Source organism: Oryza glaberrima, chromosome 7, assembly GCF_000147395.1.
Source record: "Oryza glaberrima chromosome 7, OglaRS2, whole genome shotgun sequence".
NCBI classification, from domain to species: Eukaryota; Viridiplantae; Streptophyta; class Magnoliopsida; order Poales; family Poaceae; genus Oryza; species Oryza glaberrima.
In genome coordinates, this window is record NC_068332.1 from 24,542,694 (window position 1) to 24,564,788 (window position 22,095).

The window sequence follows — 22,095 nt, forward strand, 5'->3', positions numbered from 1 at the left end:
GCATCAGCCAAACCCATGCGGCCCATTTAACGGTCCAAACGATGGCCCACACGGCCCAAGAGAGATGGGAGAGAGGAGAAGAGAGGGGAAGGGGGTGGGGGGGGGGGAGAGAAGAGAATGTTAGCGCGGAACCCACGTTGACTTAGCTTGCCACGTCAGTTAAAATCGGGCATAACACTGGCTAGGACATCGGGTGATCCGGTTTTATAAATTGAGGGACCCGTTATATCTGCTATTTCGGTTTAGGGATGAATTTCAGACTCTGCAACAAATTGAGGGACCTATATTGAACTTATTCTGTCTAAATTTCCATACACCACATTTTTTTTAAAAAAATTCCAAAAATAACTATATTTGTAATATAATTATACCATTTTCAAATAACTTTATAGGATTTTTTTTCATAGGATTATAAACTTTTAAATTTTTTATATTTTTCCTACAAACCAAGGAGTTCCCTGAGGAGGCGGTGCACTATGCCTTCGGCCTTCTTGACTTTGCGTGGGTTGGGTTCGATCAGTGGCGACGCATCGCTGACGGTGGCCACAAACCCACCGAGACGAAGAAAGAGAACGAGCCTAGGTATTTTGGTCAGCTGCAAAGAAAAACAAGATAAAAATCATTTTGATTGAGAAGAAATGGCATTATAGCAACTTGCCCCTAGTTGAAAAAAAACATTTTGACGAAATCACTTTTGAGAGTGAAACCTCATTTTGACAATGGCAAAATGTTAATTTTCTATGACTCGATCGTCGCGGCCAGCAACGAGCCAGTAGCTTGCTGTTAATTGACGATTTAACGTTACAGGTAAACCTTCAACTCCCTCCTGTGCCTTTAACTGTGACTGAGTCTACCGTACATCCTTCTCGTACGTCGGCTTCCTGAGTTGTGGAAACCGACAGACCGATCTTGCTTCGACACTGCTACAGTGCAGTAGACAACGACCACTTGACACTTGCGAGCTGTGGATGTGGTTTACCGCGTCCATCTTCTGTTTCCATAGACCGATTGATTGTGCTCTTCTCAACTGGGTCTTCTCTAGGCGTCATGTTTTTGGTACATATACAAGAGTATCGGCTTAATTTGTTTGGGTTGCTCTACAACTGTGCTGAGGCTAGCTTGTGGTTCTTGCAGGATCGCTAATTACCTAAGTTAATTAGTATGATGGCCGCCGACGGCAGCGTTGTCGCGGAGCAACGGATACAGGTGTCGGAATCGGGAGAAGCTGATCATAAGGCGGTCGCCGCGGCGCCGGAGAAGTGGCTGAATTACTTCGTTCGCTTGCTCGCGGTGATCGAAAGCGTGGGCAACGCTTTGGGCACGCTGACCTTCACCTGGGGGCACCGTCGTCCTGCTGGGTATCTCAAGCGCGATTTTGATTTTTCGACTGCGATATTTTTCCTAGAAGCCACGAGGTATGTATATATGAAACGTCTCGTACTGGGAAAATTGTTCTAATCCTAATCACTCGAGGGAACGTCGACTCATTTATAAAAATTGATATGATAGATTAATATATAATATATTACTTCACAAATATGCAAGTTAAAATTCAAATAATTGTGACAAACAAAATTTAAATTACTATATGTATATTTGTTGTTAATTATTTTTCAAATTTATCCATAACCATTTAGTTGGCATACAATAAACAGATAGGTTATGTACATCTTTTGGGTGTAGAGGCCGGTTTAATCCATTATTAAAAAAAATACAATAAACGGGTGGAAATCCACCCGAGTGATTAGAATCCATCTCAATGGTCTTGGCCTGTTTGGCTAACAAGAATTTGGATAGATGGAATTCCATTTCTAATACATTGGTAATCTTCTGTAATTAGAGTTTATTTTTCCTGTTTCGATGCCACCTGAAATTGCAAGCTTGCACTAGATAGAGAAGTACTCCAATGTAGCAATCATAAGCTGTTTCAAACTTTTAAGGTGAAACTAACTGATAATCGAATAATTGGCTCCTATGGGCCCTTTTTGTTTTTATTTTCTGTATCTTTCAAGGGCATTGTTATGGTACCTTCTACTAATAGGTGTAGTAGTATAGTATTTTAAATCTAACTATATATTTTCATAAGTATATAAAATATTATATTTGAAAGTTTAGTAAAATATATTTACCAATTCATCTATTTTAATAGGCAAATTTTGCTACAGGACACTGCTAATGTGTGGTTTTAGCCCTAGGACACTGCCAAACTCACTTTTGGAGAAAAAACACTCCATAAATGTGGTAATTTGACAATGGACACCACGCCGATTAAAATAATAATTTACGGTTGGAGAGGAGAGAGAAATCGCGTGAAACGTCAAAAATGCCCTTGGGCCCACATCTCAGCTCTCTTATCTCTCTTCTCTCTTATCTCTTCCTGCTTAGGCCAAGCGCCTGCGTCGCGCCCGTCTAGTTCCCATCTGACAAGCCCACTACCTCGAGCTCGTCCTCGTCATCGCCGGCGCCATTGCGTCCATCCTCATGGAGCTCATTGTCGGCCCGGCGAGGCACCAGCCGTTCGACACCCACGGCACCGTGCCTTCCGACCACCTCCACAACTTCGAGCACGCGTCCATCTCCCTCGCGCTGCTCGTCTACACCACCGCCGCCATCGTCCTCGACGTGGCCCGGGCGCTGTACAGCCACGCCGTGTTGCAGCTCGTCGCCGCCGTGGCGTTCGCGTAGCAGCTGATGCTGTTCCACCTCCACTCGGCGGACCACACGGGACGGGCAGTACCACCAGCTGCTGCAGGGCATCGTGGTCGTCACGCTCGCCGCGATTGTTGACCGAGGGAGGAGGCGGAGCAGGCAAGCGAGCGCGCGGTGGCCGGCGGAGTGGAGTGGGGCGGCGGCGGACGAGCGCGCGGCCGGCGGAGCGGCAGCGTCACGTAAGCGGAGTGGCGGCGGCGGTGAACAAGTGCGCGCAGGTGGAGTGGAGCGCTGGCAGTAGCGGGCGGGGCGGAGCGTAGCGGGCGAGCGAGCGCGCAGCGTCTGGCAGAGTGGAGCGGAGCAGCGGCGGGAGAAGGGGGGAGGAGGCCGGTCGAACAGGGGGGAGATGAGGCCGGCGGGAGAGGGGGGAGGATGCGGCTGCACCGGCGGGAGAGGGGGAAGAGGTGACCGCCGCTCTCGTCAGCCGCTGGAAGGAGGGGATAGAGAGAGAAGAGAGATAAGAGAGCTGACATGTGGGCCCAAGAGCATTTTTGACATTTCACGCGATTTCTCTCTCCTCTTCAACCGGAAATTATTATTTTAATCGGCGCAGTGTTCACTAGCAAATTACCACATTTATAGAGTGTTTTCCTCCAAAAGTGGGTTTGGGCAGTGTCCTAGGGCTAAAACCACACTAGTAGTGTCCTATAACAAAATTTGCCATTTTAATATAGTATATGATACACGAACTTATTACAATGTTATATATATTATTTCAAATGTTTTTTTGCCAGGCTGATATTATTTCTAATTTTACCCCTATATAATTTCTAATACACTACTACGGGGTGTAGAATAATAAAATCACAATCATTTGAGGGTACCTTAAAAATCCATTTTTCAATTCCCTTCTGTTTAATGATTACACGGTACGCGCGCGTCTACTTTCAGGATATTCACCCGCAACAATAGGCTGGATTATCAACTGTTCTTCCGGACACGAAAATCAACACAGAATAGAGCCCTAGCAAGCACATTCCATTGTTTCTAGACCATCAAACAAAAGCACATAGTTTGATAGCATTCTAGACTACAGCATTCCAGATGCAACATGGTAGGCATTAACAAGGTCCTTGCTGTTAGCAGCCAATCACCCGATCGAACACTTTGTGCGCACACTGCACACGTCCAGCATGGCAACATACAAGAAGACTGAAGAACACAGGAAGAAATTCAGAATAGAGAAGCAGAGTATTTCAGAGTTTCAGAGAATCGCTGGAGAGAGAGTTTGTGGGGCAATTTTTCTGGTTTCTTTCATTCAGCTGAATTAAAAAACTTACAAATGGGAACTTAGCTACTGCTACTTATACTCCAATAACAGAAAAAAGGAATCCAAGCCTACAATCGCGCCATCCCACGATCCGAAACTCCTGGATCCAATGCCGTGCAAAACTCACGCCCACAACACACGCCTAACGCGGTCGCCGACTCCTGCAGCTCGCCACATCTCTCGTGCATGCATAACAAACTCAACCTGAATTATTCATCTAGCTGTTGCAACTGTCACAGTCTAGAACACCTTGGGGCCATAGCTGAAATAACAGTCAACAAACTCCCCCTTAATTCTGCTATGGCCCAAAATCACGAACACCTAGCAGGTGCCGTGCTGTCGCCAATCTCGCTGCTGGCAACCCTTTAGTTAACACATCCGCCCGCTGCTCCTCGGTCCGGACGAACTCGATCTGAATCTTGCCATATTCTGAAATCACTCGTTACTCTGTTCTTGTCTCTGTTTTTCCTAGTTCTTCAGTTTCGTCAGTTAAGTGTTGTTGCCGTGCCGGACGACTACAGTCTGCGCGCTAGGTGTTCGATCGGTGTTCTTCACCAACGCTAACACTTGCCACCACTTAAACCTCCATTTAAACAAAGCTTCCCAGATTCCCCCCGAGCATGCAACAATCACATATTTCCCAATGCATGCAACAAAAATAATAGTTTCCCAAAATTACATCACAATAATGATAATCAAGTTTTTTGGGACCTCAAAAGGTAGAAAACATCACTGTTAGCATCAGTGATTCTTCTTCTTCTTGGGAGTCAACTTCTTCATGGGCATCTGGTTGACAGGTGGTGGTGGTGAAGATGGTGTCGCTGCTAGTGCTTGGGATGCTTGAGTCAGAGCCAACTGCTTCCTTGTCACAGATCCAGGTGAAGATGGTGTTTCTCCAGCAGCCAAAAGGGCAGTTTGGCTAAAAAAATGCATGTTAGATATGCATAACCACAATATGATGAAGTTGACAAGTATGGTCTTTATATCCTCTAGTTGTTGCGGGAGTGGATTTTCATCCCTCGAGAGGATATCTACTTGTTGTTTGTATGTCACCCAAATAGTTATGAATAAATTTGAAAAAAGTTGAGAAGATATATTAACATATGATATATCACTCCACAAACATGCAAGTTTAAATTCAACTTCTACACCTCGCAACGAAAAAAACAAATTTGACTGTTTGTTTTTTTTGTTGCGAGGTGTAAAAGTTGAATTTGAACTTGCATATTTGTAGAGTGATATATCACATGTTAATACATCTTCTCAATTTTTTTTAATTTTTTTCATAACCATTTAGGTGACATGCAAACAACGAGGGAATATCCCCTCGATGGATGAAAATAGTTTCCCAGTTGCTGCCTTCAGATGTGTCACAATTGCAAAGGCTGAATGTTCAGTTCATCCCAGTCAATGCCACCACCAACTGGACCATAATCAGTAGGATCAACACTAGCAGGATCAGCACAAGCATGACCACCAGTATTAGCACCAAGTGGCAGCACTAGCACTAGCAGTAGCACAAGCACCAGGAGCACCATCAGGATCATCATCATCATCATGAGCATTATCAACTATTGAACCAACATCAATAGGGACAAGAGGAGAACTAGCATGACCAGCACTAAAAGAGGAATCTGCTCTGTCCACTATCATAACAAATAGAGTGAGCACCTTGGAATCAAACCTATCTGTAAACTGAGACATCAACTCCAAATTGTGGCATTTGGGAATGAGGCGTTGGGGAAGATGGCATAAAGTCCGAAATCCCGAATTAGTCCTACTGAATTACTGATCCGCTTTGTGGAGTTGCTGTTGTTATTTTGTTCTGAAATGCGATATGAATGCAAGCTGCTTCGTGCTCCCTCTCCCGCTCTCACTTGAGCTGCCCGCTTGACTGCTCTGCTTCGTTCGTTGGACTTGGAGTAGGCAGTATGGCAAGGCCGTCTCCCGTTGAGGCGAGCGGTGGTCCGGTGATGGGAGACATCACCGGCGGCGGCGGGGAGCTTCGAGTCCAGATAGCAGCCAACTCCGGCGGGCAAGGTGGCAAGGTCGTTGGCGCCGCCGCGCCGGAGAAGTGTCTGAATCGCTTCGTCCGCGTGGTGGCGCTGATGGAGAGGACGGGCAACGCGCTCGGCACGCTGGCCTTCAACTGGGCTACCATCATCCTGCTCGGCGGCTACCCCACCGTGCTCGACTCGAAGAACGACTATTGGTTCACGACAGTCATCATATTTATAGAAGCCGCAAGGTATGCAACTACATTATGGCCTGGTTTAGTTCCCATTTTTTTTTAAAAAAAACGTCACATCGAATATTTGGACACATACATAGAACATTAAAGAGATCTCAACATTAAATATAGATAAAAATAAAAACTAATTATACAGTTTGCATGGAAATCGCGTGATGAATCTTATGAGCCTAATCAGCCCATAATTAGCCATAAGTGCTACAGTAACCCACTTTTGCTAATGACGGCTTAATTAGTCTCAAAAGATTCATCTCGCGGTCAAATTAGTTATGAAATTAGTTTTATTCATTCGTGTCCAAAAACCCCTTCCGACATCCGGTCAAACATCCGATGTGACACTCAAAAATTTTCTTTTCGCGAACTAAACACACCCTACCCTATGTACAAAATCATTTTGTTTAGTGTACGTCAGTACGTGTGAGGACATATTACGTGAAAATGAGCTAAGAGTTAATAATTCGTGAAAATAGTACCTAAGGTTTTATATATTCATAAAAAAGTTACTTGAGATTGATGTATATGAAATACATTTTACCAAAACTCAACTTTATATGGGAGAAAAAAAAGATAAATTTCTGGTGAATAGTGACAGGGTATTATTCATTTGAAATTTGTTATTTTTGTTTCTTTCAAATGAAGTTGAGTTTGGACCTGAGATTTGGCAAGATTCTACACCTATCTTAATTTTTTTCATAAATTTAGAAAACTTTTAGATATGATTTTCACGAAATTTCAACACTCAATTTTTACATGATATTTCTTCATGTGTGTTATACTACTAGCAGTACAGCAGTAAAAAAAAAATTCCCTTGAGAGAACGTCTCATCTTTTCAAATTCAAATTCAATATGCACAAGTTAAAATGGAAAGGATAAATTTGAACGTAAATAGTGCACTTTACTTGCCAGTTTAGTTATGTGTATGTTTGGATTATGGCCTTTTCTAGCCGGGCCCTTTTTTTTTGCAATTTTGTATTATTTTTTACAACAAATTGGCTAGTCTTTATTTGGTTTGCTACTAAAGTTGCTTCTTGTCATTTAAAACTAAGACAAATAATTTGGCAAGGTAGTTTTTTTCTTTCTACAAGCAAAACAAATAACAAATATTTTTGTCATCGCCATTTTTTTTTGCTTGGTTGAGATTGGCTACAAACTTACCGTTCATATTACCCCCTCGATTTTTTACTTTGTATACTCTGCAGTGCTGTGCAGGCTAGTATTATATGGTTTTGGTTTCACCCTTTTCTTTAATTACACCATACTCGTGCTTCAGGATGTTCAGCAGCGACAAATCCGATTACCAGTTGTTCTTCCGAGCAAGAGGTGCTTTCAGATTCCTTGGAAGCAGTGGACTGATTGCAATCGTATTCTTTTGGGATGCAGACGCAATGCTGCACATGGTTGCTTCGAACTTGCCTGCCTGGGCACAAACGTTACTTTCAATCTTGTTAATACTGGTACCACTTGCGATTGGCCAGCTTCTAAGAGCAGCTCGAAGACCGACAAATAAGTTTAACTGGCTGTGGCCTGCGATCTCTGTATTGAGCCCCATGGTTGCAATCCTATTGCTAGCCTTTCCAATACATCGATATTACAACTGGCGAATGCACAAAATCATTTTCATAAACCCATTGACCTTGTGGATACCGTACACCTTTCTCTCTGCGATTGTGCTCCTAGTAACGATCAGCAGGCTGCAGTTCCCAATTATCACAAACCTAGTGCACGGTGCTCTGGGCAGCAAACATGCCTTTCGGCGTCAGTTTATTCTAAACTCATGCATGTTTGCTGCAATAGTGATGCTGGTTCTCATGGTTGATCCAGGCTTTCGATTAATTATGATCGTGATCGATATATGTGCTGTGATCATACTGTCATTTGGCAACTTACATATCCCAGCAGCACTCGTGCGTGTCAACCTCGCGGGGAAGCGCCTTGCAGAACAAGACTATTTCGGTATTGGTGATAATAAGGCAAATCTTGGTGAATCTCTAACCATCTTCTATAGCATGGTGCTTGGCCAAGGAATGCTTTACATCGTTGCAGGCATGCTGGAGTTCTTCTCGTTCATCCCTAGGAGAACCCTCGTCCGCCGTGGTAGATTTACAGGCCAATGGGGAGTTGAATCTGTCAATCTGTACTACACATACGCCTTCGAGAAAAACATGGAAGGAGGTGTATTTGCTGCAAAGAGGATCAGCCTCAGCAACTTTGCCATGGATTCTATAAATTCTGACTTGTCCAAGAAACAGCTGTATGGGATCCGGATGATACACATTTTTCTGCAGAGAGATCCGACCAGGGCACAGCTACTGGAGAAATTGACCACTTCAACGCATACCATGGCTAGGTTAATCAGCATGCTGGGCTGGACTAGCAGAAATGATCATACAACTATCAGGTTATATGCCGCCAAGGTAACTGCCGAGCTTGCAAAGAGCCTCCGAGTTGTAGCTGTCCCTGGGACGATGTACCTTGTTTCTACACTCCTGGATACTGACAGAAAACCAAAAAGAAGACACCCGCTTCTGGATAAAGATGATGATCGAGATCCTTTATTTGTTGATACAGTAGAAAGTCAGGAGAAAAGCCAGGATGCAGCTGGTGATCAAGGGCAAAAACAAGGGTCAGCTGGGGACACTGATATCATGCTGAAAACACCAACCCGATCAACGCACATGAACAAATGTTGGGAGGGGATATCAGAGTGCTATTCAATTCACAAGGAGCAACCACTGACAGACGATGATCTTCTTCCTGCACTAGGCATGTCAATTGTTTATAGCCTTGCTGGTTGTGATCAAAATAACTCTGTGGAAATCGACAGAGTAACTGACCTGATCCCCAAAATCATTGGATTCACAAGCTTCACAAGTGCAACAGTGAATTCCGAAGCACAACAGAAGGTTCTCTTAAAGTCATCACTGAAGGTGTTGCAGAGGCTCACAAGCATTAAAGGAGAAATTGGCATAACACTAAGGCACAAGATATCAAAACATCCCTTCCTGTTGAGAAATCTTGCAGAGATCTTGGGTGACAACAGCATAACACCAGAATTAAGGAAGCTCGTGGCAGAAATCCTCAGAAACCTTGCCATTGACAGAGATGCAAGGCAGGAGATTGGGCAAATGCAGGTGCTCATTACCAGGCTAATGAAGGCATTCCTCAATTGCAACGGACCGTCTAGTACAAATGCTGATTGCTTGCTGCCAAAGGTCGCTGGGCAAGCACTGGCAATGCTAGCATCAGAAAATGTGGATAACTGCTTGGTTATGTCGAGGGAACCAGAGTTCATTAACAAACTAAGAAATATGATCCTAATCCATGATGATAATAAATACATATATGTTGCAGCAAGCTTGTTACGTAATCTATGCATGCATGCTCAACCCGAGCTCATGGAATCAGACCTAAAGGGACTATCTCACATCTTGCCAGCGGTAAGCCCTGATAATCTTGGTGTATAGCATTATTAGAGGTGTATAGCATGCTGTATCATTTGTACATTTGGTATCTGTTAGTTATTGTCAAAATTTATCTTTTCCTTTTTTTTCTTTTGTAAAAGTTGACATCTATTTACTACTTCCTCCGTTTCATATTATAAGACTTTCTAGCATTGCCCACATTTATATATATGTTAATGAATCTAGACATATATGTATGCCTAGATTCATTAACATCTATATAAATGTGGGCAATGCTAGAAAGTCTTATAACCTGAAAGGGAGCTAGTACTAAACTATATAAGTATAACTACAGTTTGTCCAACTATGTTTATCATGCTACATGACATTGTTGATTCCACTACAGGTGTTGGAAAGAATAATGGATGCTGAAGGACCAGAACTAGAAATCCTCATTGGACTTAGTTCACAGATATGCAAAGTCCTTCCTGAAGAATTTTCCCAAGAACTAGAGCACAGACAGATTAAGCGAAGATTCATTGAGAGGCTAGTGGACTTACTGAATGCAAACATGAAACCAAGTGCTCATTGCCCTGGGATCCGGAGGGTGATACTTGAGCAATCCATATACATGATGGAGTGCAATTCTCACTATGCCAATTGTTTCAATGAATACCAGATGATGGACGCACTGTCAATTGTAGAATTGACGTCCTCAAGGGCTGAGAACTACATGGTTTTCTTGGGTGACGCAGGCTTCATGGAATGCAGAAAACCTCTCTTGGCTCTAGTGGACAGGACAAAAGAACTGATGGGTCGTCAGTGGCTGCAAGGCATCAACAGTGCCTACTGAAAAAAATATATAAAATGATTTTGCATCTGCAGTCAGAAGACCATGCATATTGTTAGTGCAGGGTAAATAAAGTGATTCTGCATTTACATCCAGAAAACACATATTGCTAGAAAGAGCATACATTTACCTTTAAGATGATCAAAGGGTATTGTATCTGTACCTCATTAACCTTGCACTGTAATCCATTTGCTACTGATGATTTATCCAATTATCATTTGTTGGAGTGGACAAATTGCAACTCCTATCCCACTCCCACGTTCTAGCGTGGCATCGATTATTTCCATAAAATTTCTGTGGTTTATTTGACACCTAAAAATTGGGTTTACTGCCCTATTGATTAACCCCATTCAATACAAGTCAGTACTCAGTAGCAGCCCATAACTCACCTACTATGGCTGAGAAATTCAGACCATGACAATGCGCAACTTATGGAGTACAATATTCCTCTTTCTTGTTCTGTGGACAGAGCAACAATGTTGATTAATGTGAGCTCGACTCCTATTGGAGTTACAGGACAGAGCAACAAGCTTGATTAATGGATCACAGCACCAAGATCACACATGGCAAATCAAGCTTCATCCAAACCTCTCTTACCAGGCAGAATTGGAGTTACAGGAAATCCAGGGCATAATACAAGACCTAATGCCTCCGCAGACCAGAGAGAGCTCCTATACCCAAAAGCTCAAGTTTCCACTGCAAATGCTTATCAGCTCCTAACATACCACAGATCGCTTTGGAAGCCCGCCGAGTATATCTGGATCAAATTTGTCCCCAACAAATGCAAACATTCCTGTGGTTAGCTTTTAGAGACAAGTTAAGCACCAAAGACAATATGGTCAAGAAGAACTGGGACGACGATCCTCACTGTGACATGCCCAGCAATAGAAACTGCAGGCCATATTATTCTAAGATGCAAGGCAGCCACAACTTTATGGGAGAAACTAGGTCTCCGAGACCTAGCTAATTCCTCGCAGTCAGCAGCAATTTTCTTAGAAACAATCTGGGACAGCTACAACAGCATTCAGGGTATAAAAGCAATCTGGTTTGCAGTCTGCGCATACACACTTTGGAAGACAAGAAATAACAGGATCTTTGACAGGCAACAAGCCAGTCTTTCAAACACAATTCAGCAAATTATCGACTCTCTTGAACTGTGGAAGCACCGAACCAACGCAGTCACTAAGGCGAAATCCTCTCTCTGTGTGTTTCAATCAGAGAAAGTTAATGTAAAGTAAATCAATTTTGTCTTCAAGTTTCTGTACATTCTTTCTTCATTTTTTTCCCCCTCTGCCCCCCCCCCCCCCCCCCCCCCCCCCTCTTTCCATGTATTCTCATTCTGTAACTTCGTTCATATCCATTTTGTCAATGAAATGACTATAAGGTAGAGCTGGCTCTACCTTCTTACGTAAAAAACTAAAAAAAACTCGACTCCTATTTAAGTCATGCGCCCATGTCAATGCACTATGATGCCAATATGCCACGGTGCCTGATTTTTGTGGAGCACAGGGTTCTCAAATTCAAATATACGTCTCCCATATTGCGACCGAAACTACGGTGCATCGAGTTTCTGCAACTCACCATTGCGATAAACCTAATAAACTAGTAATCGAACAACACTCCCCAAATTTCCACATCCCTAAGCACAACAGTCGATTCCAGCATAACCATATGATTCTCTCTATTTTCTTTAACGCAAGTATAGCCATGATTATAAATTAACCGAATTACCAAAGCAACGAGAAATTAAAAAAAAAGGATCAGTTTCCTTGCCAAGCAAAGAGGATCCTAGATGGGATTCGAAAAAAAAAAGAGAGAGGGGGAGAGAGAACAACCGTTGAGGAATGGCCTGGATGGTTCCCTCTCCCTCGCCGCGCCGGCTTCCCCTGCCCCGCCGCCCAGCCGGCACCGTCGCGACGAGTTGCTCGCCTCGCCGCGCCGCCGTCGCGGGTCGCCCTCGCTGTGGGTCGAGGCAGGCAATTGCCCAGACCATATACGAAGCAAAGTTGACGGCGGTAGGTACCAGGCCATGGGCCATGGCTAGTGTACATAGTAGACGAGCCTACCGGGCTCGGTTCCATACAAAGGAAGGAAAAAGTACACCCAAGGTCCCTCGACTTGTCATCGAAATACAAAATCGTCCTCAAACCGCAAATCCAGATATCTCACGTTCCTTAACTACTCAAAACCGGTCACAAAAGATCCCTCGATGATTTTGACCCTGGTTTTAGCCTTCGTGGCGGCTGAGTCAACGTGGGACACGTGAGCCCACATGTCAGGATAATCCACGTCAACCTCCTCTCTCTCTCTCTCTCTTTCCCCTTTTCTCTCCCTTCCTCATCTCTCTCTCTCACTTATCTGCAAGCTAGCCGGGGCGAGGCGGGAGAGGAGGAGGGCGGCCGTGATGGCGACGGCGGCGGCGACGGCCGTAGCGGAGAAGCACAGCGAGGAGGCCGGCGTCGGTGTCGCCCTGTCGGTGGCGTCGCCGTTTGCTGCCGTTGCCGCCATGCTCCCCCCTGTCCTCTCCGCGCTCCCCACGTGCTACCACCGCAGCCGCCCTCCCCTTCTCCCGCGTCGCCGCGCGCACCAGCGCCTGGTGCTCACGCGCCTCATCACAGGCGGCGGCGGTGGCGCGCCGGGCTCGTCGTCGGGGCTTCCTTTCAAGATCCGCGCCGTTGACGCCTTCAGGGAGACCGTGCTGGTTGAGGGGGCCGACGCCATGGGGAAGCTGTAATGGGTGCACACTTGGACAGTCGGCCCCGACGGCAGTGTTGCCGGCGTCCGCGAGTACTGCAACACTGTGCTCGTCGTCACCAAGCTCGGCGGCTGCGCCGCCGCCCTCGGAGCAGTACCTCGTCGTGGACTTCGGCAGCGACGTCATCTAGGTGCAGTGCCGCTCGTGTGAGCAGTGCTACGCGCAGACCGACCCACTCTTCAACCCGGCCACCTTGTCTTCCTTCTCCGGCGTGTCGTGTGGCTCCGCGCATCTGCCAGATTCTGCCGGGCACCGGGTGTGGCGACGTGGGGAAGTGCGACTACTCGGTGATGTACGGGGACGGGTCGTACACCAAGGGCGTGCTCGTGCTCGAGATGCTCACGTTAGGCGGCACGGCGGTGCAGGGCATCGCCATCGGCTGCGGCCACCGCAACAGCGGCCTCTTCGTCGGGGCGGTCGGGCTGCTCGGCCTCGGCTAGGGCCCCATGTCGCTCGTCGGCCAGCTCGGTGGCGCCGCGGGTGGTGTGTTTAGCTACTGCCTGGCGATCCGCGGCCCCGAGTCCAACGCCGGCGTCGGGTTGGTCGTCCTCGGTCGAACCGAGGCTGTCCCCGTGGGCGCGGTGTTGGTGCCGCTCGTGCGCAACAACCAGGCGTCGAGCTTCTACATTTGGGGCAGATATGCAAATTTCTCCCTAGGAAGAGAGAAGAGGAGAAAGAGGGAGGGTGATGATGTGGATTACCCTGAAATATGGAGCCCCTGCTACGTAGGCTAAAACTGGGGTCAAAGCCGTCGAGGGACCTTTTTGTGACTGGTTTTGATTAGTTAAGGGACGTGTGATATCTGGTTTTGTGGATTGAGGACGATTTTGTATCTCGATGACAAGTTGAGGGACCTTGGGTGTACTTTTTCCACAAAGGAAATATAGACTACTAAAAAAGGAATAAGTTCACCTAAGGTCCCTTAACTTGCCGACGAATCCGATTTTCATCCTTCAATCAGAAAACCAGATACAACGGGTCCCTCAACTGTTAAAACCGGTACAATATGGGTCCCATGGCGGTTTGGACAACGGTTTTATCTTACGTGATGCCTACATGGCAAAACTGACCCAGTCTTCATCTGATGTGGCAATTTGATTTGGAAATTAATAAAAAATAGTGACCCCACACGTCAGTTACACCAAAAAAATTAATTAAAAAATGACGGCCCCCACGTGGGCCCCATATGTCATTCACTCCCCTCTTCTCTCCCCATCTCCCCTCTCTTCATCTCTCTCCCCTCTCCCCTCTCCATCTCCAGGAGCCGGCGGTTCAAACGACGTGGCGTCACGGGAGGTTCGGCAGCAGCCGGTGATGTGGCAGCTAGCGACCCCCTGTCCGACATCCTTGCCAGCTTCAAGTCGGTCGCCTCTGCCACTATCGTCCTCATCCACGAGTCGGGCAACTTTGTCACCGCCAACCTCCTTTGCGCCTTCCGCATCATCTACGCCCATGCGCTCACTGTCGGCGTCCCCGTCCAGGCGCATCTCCCCTGCGTCTTCGTCCTTAAGGTCATCCCTAGCTCCGTTGCCGCCGGTCGGGCCGGCCGCATCACTGAACTGCCGGCTCCTGGAGATGGAGAGAGGAGAGAGAAGAGATGGAGAGAGGGGAGATGGGGAGAGAGGAGGGGAGTGAATGACATGTGGGGCCCAACGTTTTTTAATTAATTCTTTTGTTGTAACTAACATGTGGGGTCACTCTTTTTTATTAATTTTCAAATCAAATTGCCACGTCAATGCAACATCAATGCCACGTTAGATGAAGACTTGGTCAATTTTGCCACATAGGTGTCACGTAAGCTAAAACCATCGTCTAAACCGCCATGGGACCTATACTACATCAGTTTTGACTGTTGTATCTGGTTTTCTGGTTGGAGGACGAAAATCGGATTTGTTGACAGGTTAGGGGGACCTCATATGAACTTATTCCATTAAAAAATGACACAATTTTTTTAAAAAAGACTTCCAAATGCAACTATATTTGTAATATAATTCTACCATAAATATACTATAAATATAATATAATTTGTATATAAGTATTGAAACAATATATAAAACACTATAACTAAGTTATATAGATATTACAAATTAGTTACATTTCCTATAATTAACCGTGCAACTATATGGTTTTCGGGCCCGGTTTTTCTTATAAACTGGGTAATTCTCTTCTTCTAAATATAACAGTGGAACAAAGTTCCGTCTTAGGTTTTAAAAAAAAAAGTTACAATGCAATTACAATATATATATTTAAAGTACAACTATACTGCAGTTACAATAGAAAGTATTTCAAAAAACTTGTGACATTTTTTAAGAAATTCCTACGAAAATATTAGAGTGCATGTTTGAGCTAGTTTAAATTTGGGAATGGAAAGGAACAGATGAAAACTTCAACATAAAAATAACATATATTTTGAGGTAAACAATGATATACTATGATCCCCCCTTCATGTCTACTCAAATACTATACTTCGAACTACAAGAAAATAAAGTTAACCTCTTGGACAAAAAACATCACTCTACAAGAAATAATAATTGATATTATGCCATTGTTGAAATATTTCCTCTCTCGTGAGCTTTATTTATCTTTTGTCAATAATCATTTTTCTCCATGTTCATGTGCACGGCGAGATTGAAGAATAACGGAAAACACAAGGGCCCATTCGAATATCAGGAATGAAAAAAAAAGAGGAATAGAAAAAAAACATAAAATCCTGACATGAATACAAGTATAAAACAGAGAATTGAAAAACACATGAATGATCGTTTGATTGAACAATAGGAAAAAACACAGGATTCGAATGAGGGAGATACATTTAAAGAATTTTTTAAGAGATTGAATCTCTTGCTAACTTTCATTCAAAATCTACATACGATTACTTATTTTATATGAATTTTAAAGGACGTTATAGGATTCAAACCCTTGTTTCAAATGACTTTATATGAGTTTTTTCATAGGATTATAATATTTTATTTTTTTATATTTTCCCTACTAATCAAGGGTAATAAACCAACGAGGAAGGGAGGGAAGCACAAAGCTAAAAAAGCGCAAAAACAACTATGTGAACCCCTGAACTTTCACCAACGGTTACCTCCACGAAGGCACCAGCACCACCACACTCAAAGCCGGAGGAATCAGCTGGCCGTGTGATCACCCCCAGCACGAAATCCGGCGGCACATCCATCACGCCAGGTCGGCTAGTCCCACAAGCCACCGCCACCTCCACCTCCACCTCCACCTCCACCTCCACCCGAACGGACCAACCCCCCCACCCGGCTCGCCCACTCGTTTTTATTACTACCCACCCAACCCAACCCAACCCCGAACCAAAAAGCCAAAACCAAACTCCATCACCTCCTCCTCCGTCTCCTTCCCCCACCATTTCTCCCCCAAATCCGTCTCCTCCTCCCCCACCCAAATCCCCCACCTCCGCCGTCGCGGAATCCGCCGCGACGACCTCCCCTCGATCCGCCCGATCCGACCCCGGATCGGATCCCACCGTCGCCGCCCGCGCGCGTGGTGGTTGGGTGTGCGGGGTGTGGAAACCCTAGGTCTCCGATCCGGATCCCCCCCCCACCCCGCCGATGGGCGCTGGCCGGGCTTGCCGCGGCGGCCCCTCCTCCTCCTCCCCCGCCGCCGCCGCCGCCGCTGCTGCGGTGGGGCGGCCGTTCCCTCCGATCGCCGCGTCGTGCCCTTTCTCCTCGTCCTCGGCGGCGGCGGCGGCCCCCGCGGCGCCATCCGAGACGGCGTCGACGTCGGTGACCAAGACCGTGAACGGGTCGCACCACTTCAAGATCGCCGGGTACCCGCTGGCCAAGGGGATCGGGGTCGGGAAATACATCGCCTCCGAGTGCTTCACCGTCGGCGGCTACGACTGGGCGATCTACTTCTACCCCGATGGGAAGAGCCCCGAGGATGGCGCCGCCTACGTCTCGCTCTTCATAGCGCTCGCCAGCGAGGGCACCGACGTCCGCGCGCTCTTCGAGCTCACGCTCGTCGACCAGAGCGGCAAGGGGCAGGACAAGGTGCACACCCACTTTGGGAGGTCGCTCGAGGGCGGGCCATATACCCTCAAGTACCGGGGGAGCATGTGGTGAGTAGTCAGTCCCCTTTGGCTATGCACCGTGACATTTTGATCAGGTTGCATGCGTAGATTGTGCTGCTATGCGAACTAGAATATGATTGATTGCTATGTGAATCGGCTATTTTACATCTTACTCATGAGTATCTAGGTTTGCTCGTTGAAGTCATGCGCCTTGTGAAATTTGAGTTACTTTGGCGTAGGCTGTAGTATATTACTTCCTCCGTTTCATATTATAAGACTTTCTAGCATTGCCCACATTCATATATATGTTAATGAATATAGACATATATGTGTGTCTAGATTCATTAGCATCTATATGAATGTGGGCAATGCTAGAAAGTCTTATAACCTGAAATGGAGGTAGTAGGTTTTTAAGTTGATTCATGTTAAGGAGTTCTACTAACATGGCAATTTCTTAGTAGCGGATTATTTTTAGTTTGTATTATTAGCACAATTTGTCATCTTTTTAGTTATGTAGACGAACTGCTTGAACTATGATGTAATTATGTAATGTTACTCTTTTTTTATGGATCAAATGGCCACATTATTTGATTGTAGTGGGTTCTGTTCTTGCACCTTTCGTGGCAGGACATCGCTGGGCATGTTTCTCCTTGTTCTGGAACTGGAGTTGTCATGCTGTGTGTATATTATAGCTCATGTTGATTTGAGTGCTGTTACATGTGGGCTCGTTGCTGTAGGTTTGAGTGTTTTGGATTGATGTTCTCTTACTCTGTATTGGAACATCATTTGGGTTTTCAGTTTGTAAACAAATAGGGTAGGATGTGGTGGTACAAAGTTATGTTGGTACACTGTCAGTCTCCAAACTCGTTCTAGTTGTTTGGTTCAAAATTCTTGATTTTGATGGCTGCGGAGTGGTTAGAAGCAGCTTAGAATTGATGTCTCCTAATGTTTTGAATGGAAGTGTTTCAGCATGGAAATTTGATTTAATCGCTCCCCTTTCCACTTTCATGTTGATTGATCACACTTGTGAGATTCTGGGTATGTTTATATTGTTTGTTTTCTTTGATGATTTATCTGATGGTCTTAGAAAGTTAGAGTAAGTACTGTTTGCATATTATTGTTACTTTATGAATAATTGAAATGACTTCTTCTCTAAATCTCTATAGAGGTGTCTCTGCTATTATCTTCATCATCAGCACCATTGGTACCTGGAATTGCTTATGTTGCAGGATGCAATAATCAAATGGTTGTGTTTAAGCTAGGGATTTTTTATTTTATGTGCTTACGTTTGGCATTAGGGGATGTTATTGTGTTTCTGCATGCCATCTAATTATACCAATTAGAGGAATTCCTTTCATGACTTGTATTTGACATTTGGGGATGTAGTGTGGGCATGGGTTGACGTGGGTAATCCTTCACCCACTCTAGTTCAACTAAATGAACTAAATTTCACTTCCCTGTTTAATTGTACTTCACTCATGCAAACAAATACTCCTATCTTCCAATTTCATGTATGCTCTGATTTGTTTGTGTTTTCCCTGTGCTTTCTTCTTACTGTTTTACTGCTTTTCCTTGTTTAGTTCTTGGATATGACCACATGCATCTTGCCTGTATAGTGTATATTGTTCAGTAGTGTTTGGAAATGACTTAAAGTTCTGTGCTTCGTGCAGGGGTTACAAGCGTTTCTTCAAACGGTCTGCCTTGGAAACATCAGATTATCTTAAAGATGATTGCCTTTTGGTGAATTGTACTGTTGGTGTTGTCCAATCACATACTGAAGGGCCAAAGATATATACAATACCAGTGCCACCATCCAATATGTCTCAGCATATTGGCCAGCTACTGACGGATGGAAAGAGAACTGATATTACATTTGAAGTTGATGGAGAGGTGTTCCCTGCTCACAAGGTTGTTCTTGCAGCCCGGTCACCAGTTTTCAGGGCACAGCTTTTCGGTCCAATGAAGGATAAAAACATGAAGCGTATAACGATTGAGGATATGGAGGCTTCAGTTTTTAAGGTTTCACTAGCTCCCAGTTTATTTTGTTTAATTTATTTTCCATATTGTTTATTCCACTTGATTTAGTTAGTGCCACTGCCATGTCTTTCAGCTTTTCTCTGTGCTATGATATTTATTAAGTGATAATTAAAATTGTAGTCAGGAATAATTCAAATATAAATTGTTGGAAAAATATTTGAAGTTCGTTTTTTATTCTGAACTTACCAAAATTACTGCTTATCTCTATTATAGTACCTAACAAAGCAAACAACAAGGAACAGAATGCTGTTCATATGCTGTTTTATTGTCACTAGTATAGCTACTGTTGTATGCGTTTGCACCATATTTTTGTGTACTAATGCAATATAGCATTGGCAAGTGACAACTGCTTTCCGTTCTGATTGTTGCTGCTATTGTATGCGTTTTCAACCATATTTTTGTGCACTGGGTTGGCAAGTGACAACTGCATATACTGTTGTAGTGGAGTTCATGTTACTTGATTTGTGCTTACTAGCTTTAAAATATTTCATACTCCTGAGATTTTGATGCACCTCATTTTTCGCAGGCCTTACTCCATTTTATGTACTGGGATGAGTTGCCTGATATCGAAGAGCTTACTGGCCTAAATACAACTTGGGTATCCACTTTGATGGCTCAGCATTTACTTGCAGCTGCGGATCGTTATGCATTGGAGAGACTAAAGTTGCTCTGTGAGCTCAAGCTCTGTGAAGATGTTGCAATAAACACAGTTGCAAACACTTTGGCACTGGCTGAACAGCACCACTGTTATCAGCTAAAAACTGTTTGCCTGAGATTTGTGGCTTTGCCTGAGAATTTAAAAGGTAAACATAATATTTTATAATTTATTTGATTGCAAACTAATATCTTGTAGAAAACCAGTAGCTCAGTAAGTTTTTTTAGTGATGGTACTATTCTAGTTGATATATATACTCTTTTGCATACACAAAGAACATCCTTTTCTAGGTTCAGAAGGTGTCTCCAAAAATGACATGTGGCAGTTAATTATTTGGTCGCACTGGAATATAGAGTTAATGCTAGCTAAATATGACAGCAATAGAGATTCCTTTGACACATTCATGTCCTATGAGATCATGTAATGCACCTTGGCTACTCCTGCCGGTGCAAGTGGGTTGATCCGTGAACCAACTTATAGGCTAAGTAAGTGGGTTGACCCAAGGGTTACCCACTAATTTGGACTATAAGTGGGTTTGCAGATCAACTCACTTGCACGCCTACTCTAATTGTTATATTGATTTGATTTAAACTCCCACATATGACAAATATGTCAAATGCTCAAGAGAGCAAGAAAGTGTCACAAAATTTTCACACAACCACCCTGCCAGTCTTGTATCTGAACTTCCTGTTGCTTTGGGGAGTCTGCCATTAGTGAATCAACCATAATAAACTGTTTACTACCAGTCCTTGGCTGGTTGTAGGCCATATCATTTGCTTGCGCTCTTGCAGTTTGCATCTAATGGTTGCTGTAGATGTCCCATGTATAACATGTACATTTGACCTACTAGTATGTGTTCCACTATGGAATTACCAGCATTCAGAATTGGTAGCTTAGGGAACTGATTTGAAGTTAGTAATGTTCTGGTGTATTCTGGTTCTTAAATTCTCTGCAAACTGATGTTCTGGTACTCTAGAGACATGTACATGCCTAGATTGTTTTTTTAGTTACACTCGAGTAGCTTGAATCAATTGTTTGTTTATTTTACTGTCATATCAGCCGTATGATTGATCATACATCCCAGATAGCTAAATCTGTCAACACTCACTTAACTGTGTTGTTTTCTTGTGCAGCTGTCATGCAAACCGATGGGTTTGATTATTTGCAGCAAAGCTGCCCATCCTTGCTGACCGAGCTTCTGGAGTATGTGGCCAAGGTAGGGGAGCATTCGGTGAGCCCCTGCTTGTATTCGAACGAAGTCCTTGATGGTGGCGATGCCAATGGAAGACGTGTGAAACCGCGGATTTAACGGCAGCCCTGATAAAAACCTAGCAGGATTTCCTTGTGTTGTTTCCGTGTAAAGTGTTATAGTTCTATAACGGCACTTTTCTGGTGCCATATTATATCATGCATGTTGTAGTGTCTTGTGACTTCTATACCTCCCCCTATCGTTGCTACTCTGGAGCTGAGTTGTTGCTAATATATGTGTTCTACTGACTAGTGTACTGCAAAATTGCATTGCTGCGAAGCACATGGAGCTTCGCAGCCTGTGACCATAAAGTGCACTCAGGTGGCACGGCAAAGGTGGACTGGGCGCAAGGTTTTGTCGGTGGAAATAACGGCGCAGAATGTATCTATGGAAGTTTAACTTTGTGCTTAGGTCAGCTTTGTCGATTTGTAGTCGTCTGTATGACTGTAATTCAATTGGAATGGTGAAATGCAATGAAATGTATCGGTTGGATCGTGTCCTTTTGCTTGTGTTCGGTTTTTCTATTTTTTTTCTTTTTTTTTCTTTTTTTTTTTTTTTTGCTGTGGCAGAGTTGTAAACTATTCGCGATGATTTTGTTGCAGATATATTTTTTCCCAGCTTCTTTTGCATGAATATTTACCCCTGAAATCATTGTTCCCCAAGCAGAAATACATCACATGGCTGGGGGCATGGGGCTCCATCCTTGTGCCCTTTTTTCACATATACCACTATGGAATTAAACCCTATCATGTGACAGATTTGTTATGAAACTCCAAGTTGATACTAGAATGTAGGCTACAGTACATAATTCAGAATCACATGTGAAAGAAGGCTGGGGAATCAGACGCATTAGGAATAGCGATCAGACCGTTCGT

The 22,095-nt window shown here is 44.4% G+C and overlaps 3 protein-coding genes and 1 long non-coding RNA gene across 4 annotated transcripts; 3 read left to right on the plus strand and 1 right to left on the minus strand.

Moving 5' to 3' along the window:
• Nucleotides 1-5,783: 5,783 nt before the first annotated feature.
• Nucleotides 5,784-10,728, plus strand: LOC127780058 (uncharacterized). The gene is made up of 3 exons (XM_052307014.1): nt 5,784-6,227; nt 7,502-9,668; nt 10,039-10,728. The coding sequence occupies exons 1-3, from the start codon at nt 5,821-5,823 to the stop codon at nt 10,483-10,485; spliced, it is 3,021 nt and encodes a 1,006-aa protein (XP_052162974.1). The 5' UTR covers nt 5,784-5,820; the 3' UTR covers nt 10,486-10,728.
• LOC127780066 (uncharacterized) lies at nt 10,381-12,576 on the minus strand. The gene is made up of 3 exons (XR_008018768.1): nt 12,318-12,576; nt 10,613-11,239; nt 10,381-10,511 (listed from the first exon to the last, which is right to left on the minus strand). It is a non-coding gene; the product is annotated as an uncharacterized LOC127780066 (long non-coding RNA).
• Nucleotides 12,577-12,659: 83 nt separating this feature from the next.
• On the plus strand, nt 12,660-13,369 carry LOC127780062 (uncharacterized). Its single transcript, XM_052307018.1, has one exon. The coding sequence runs from the start codon at nt 12,887-12,889 to the stop codon at nt 13,214-13,216; it is 330 nt and encodes a 109-aa protein (XP_052162978.1). The 5' UTR covers nt 12,660-12,886; the 3' UTR covers nt 13,217-13,369.
• A 3,190-nt stretch (nt 13,370-16,559) lies between these two features.
• Nucleotides 16,560-21,719, plus strand: LOC127780060 (BTB/POZ and MATH domain-containing protein 1-like). The gene is made up of 4 exons (XM_052307015.1): nt 16,560-17,327; nt 18,950-19,298; nt 19,843-20,119; nt 21,105-21,719. Exons 1-4 carry the CDS (start codon nt 16,819-16,821, stop codon nt 21,278-21,280), a joined length of 1,311 nt encoding a protein of 436 aa, XP_052162975.1. The 5' UTR covers nt 16,560-16,818; the 3' UTR covers nt 21,281-21,719.
• Nucleotides 21,720-22,095: the final 376 nt, after the last annotated feature.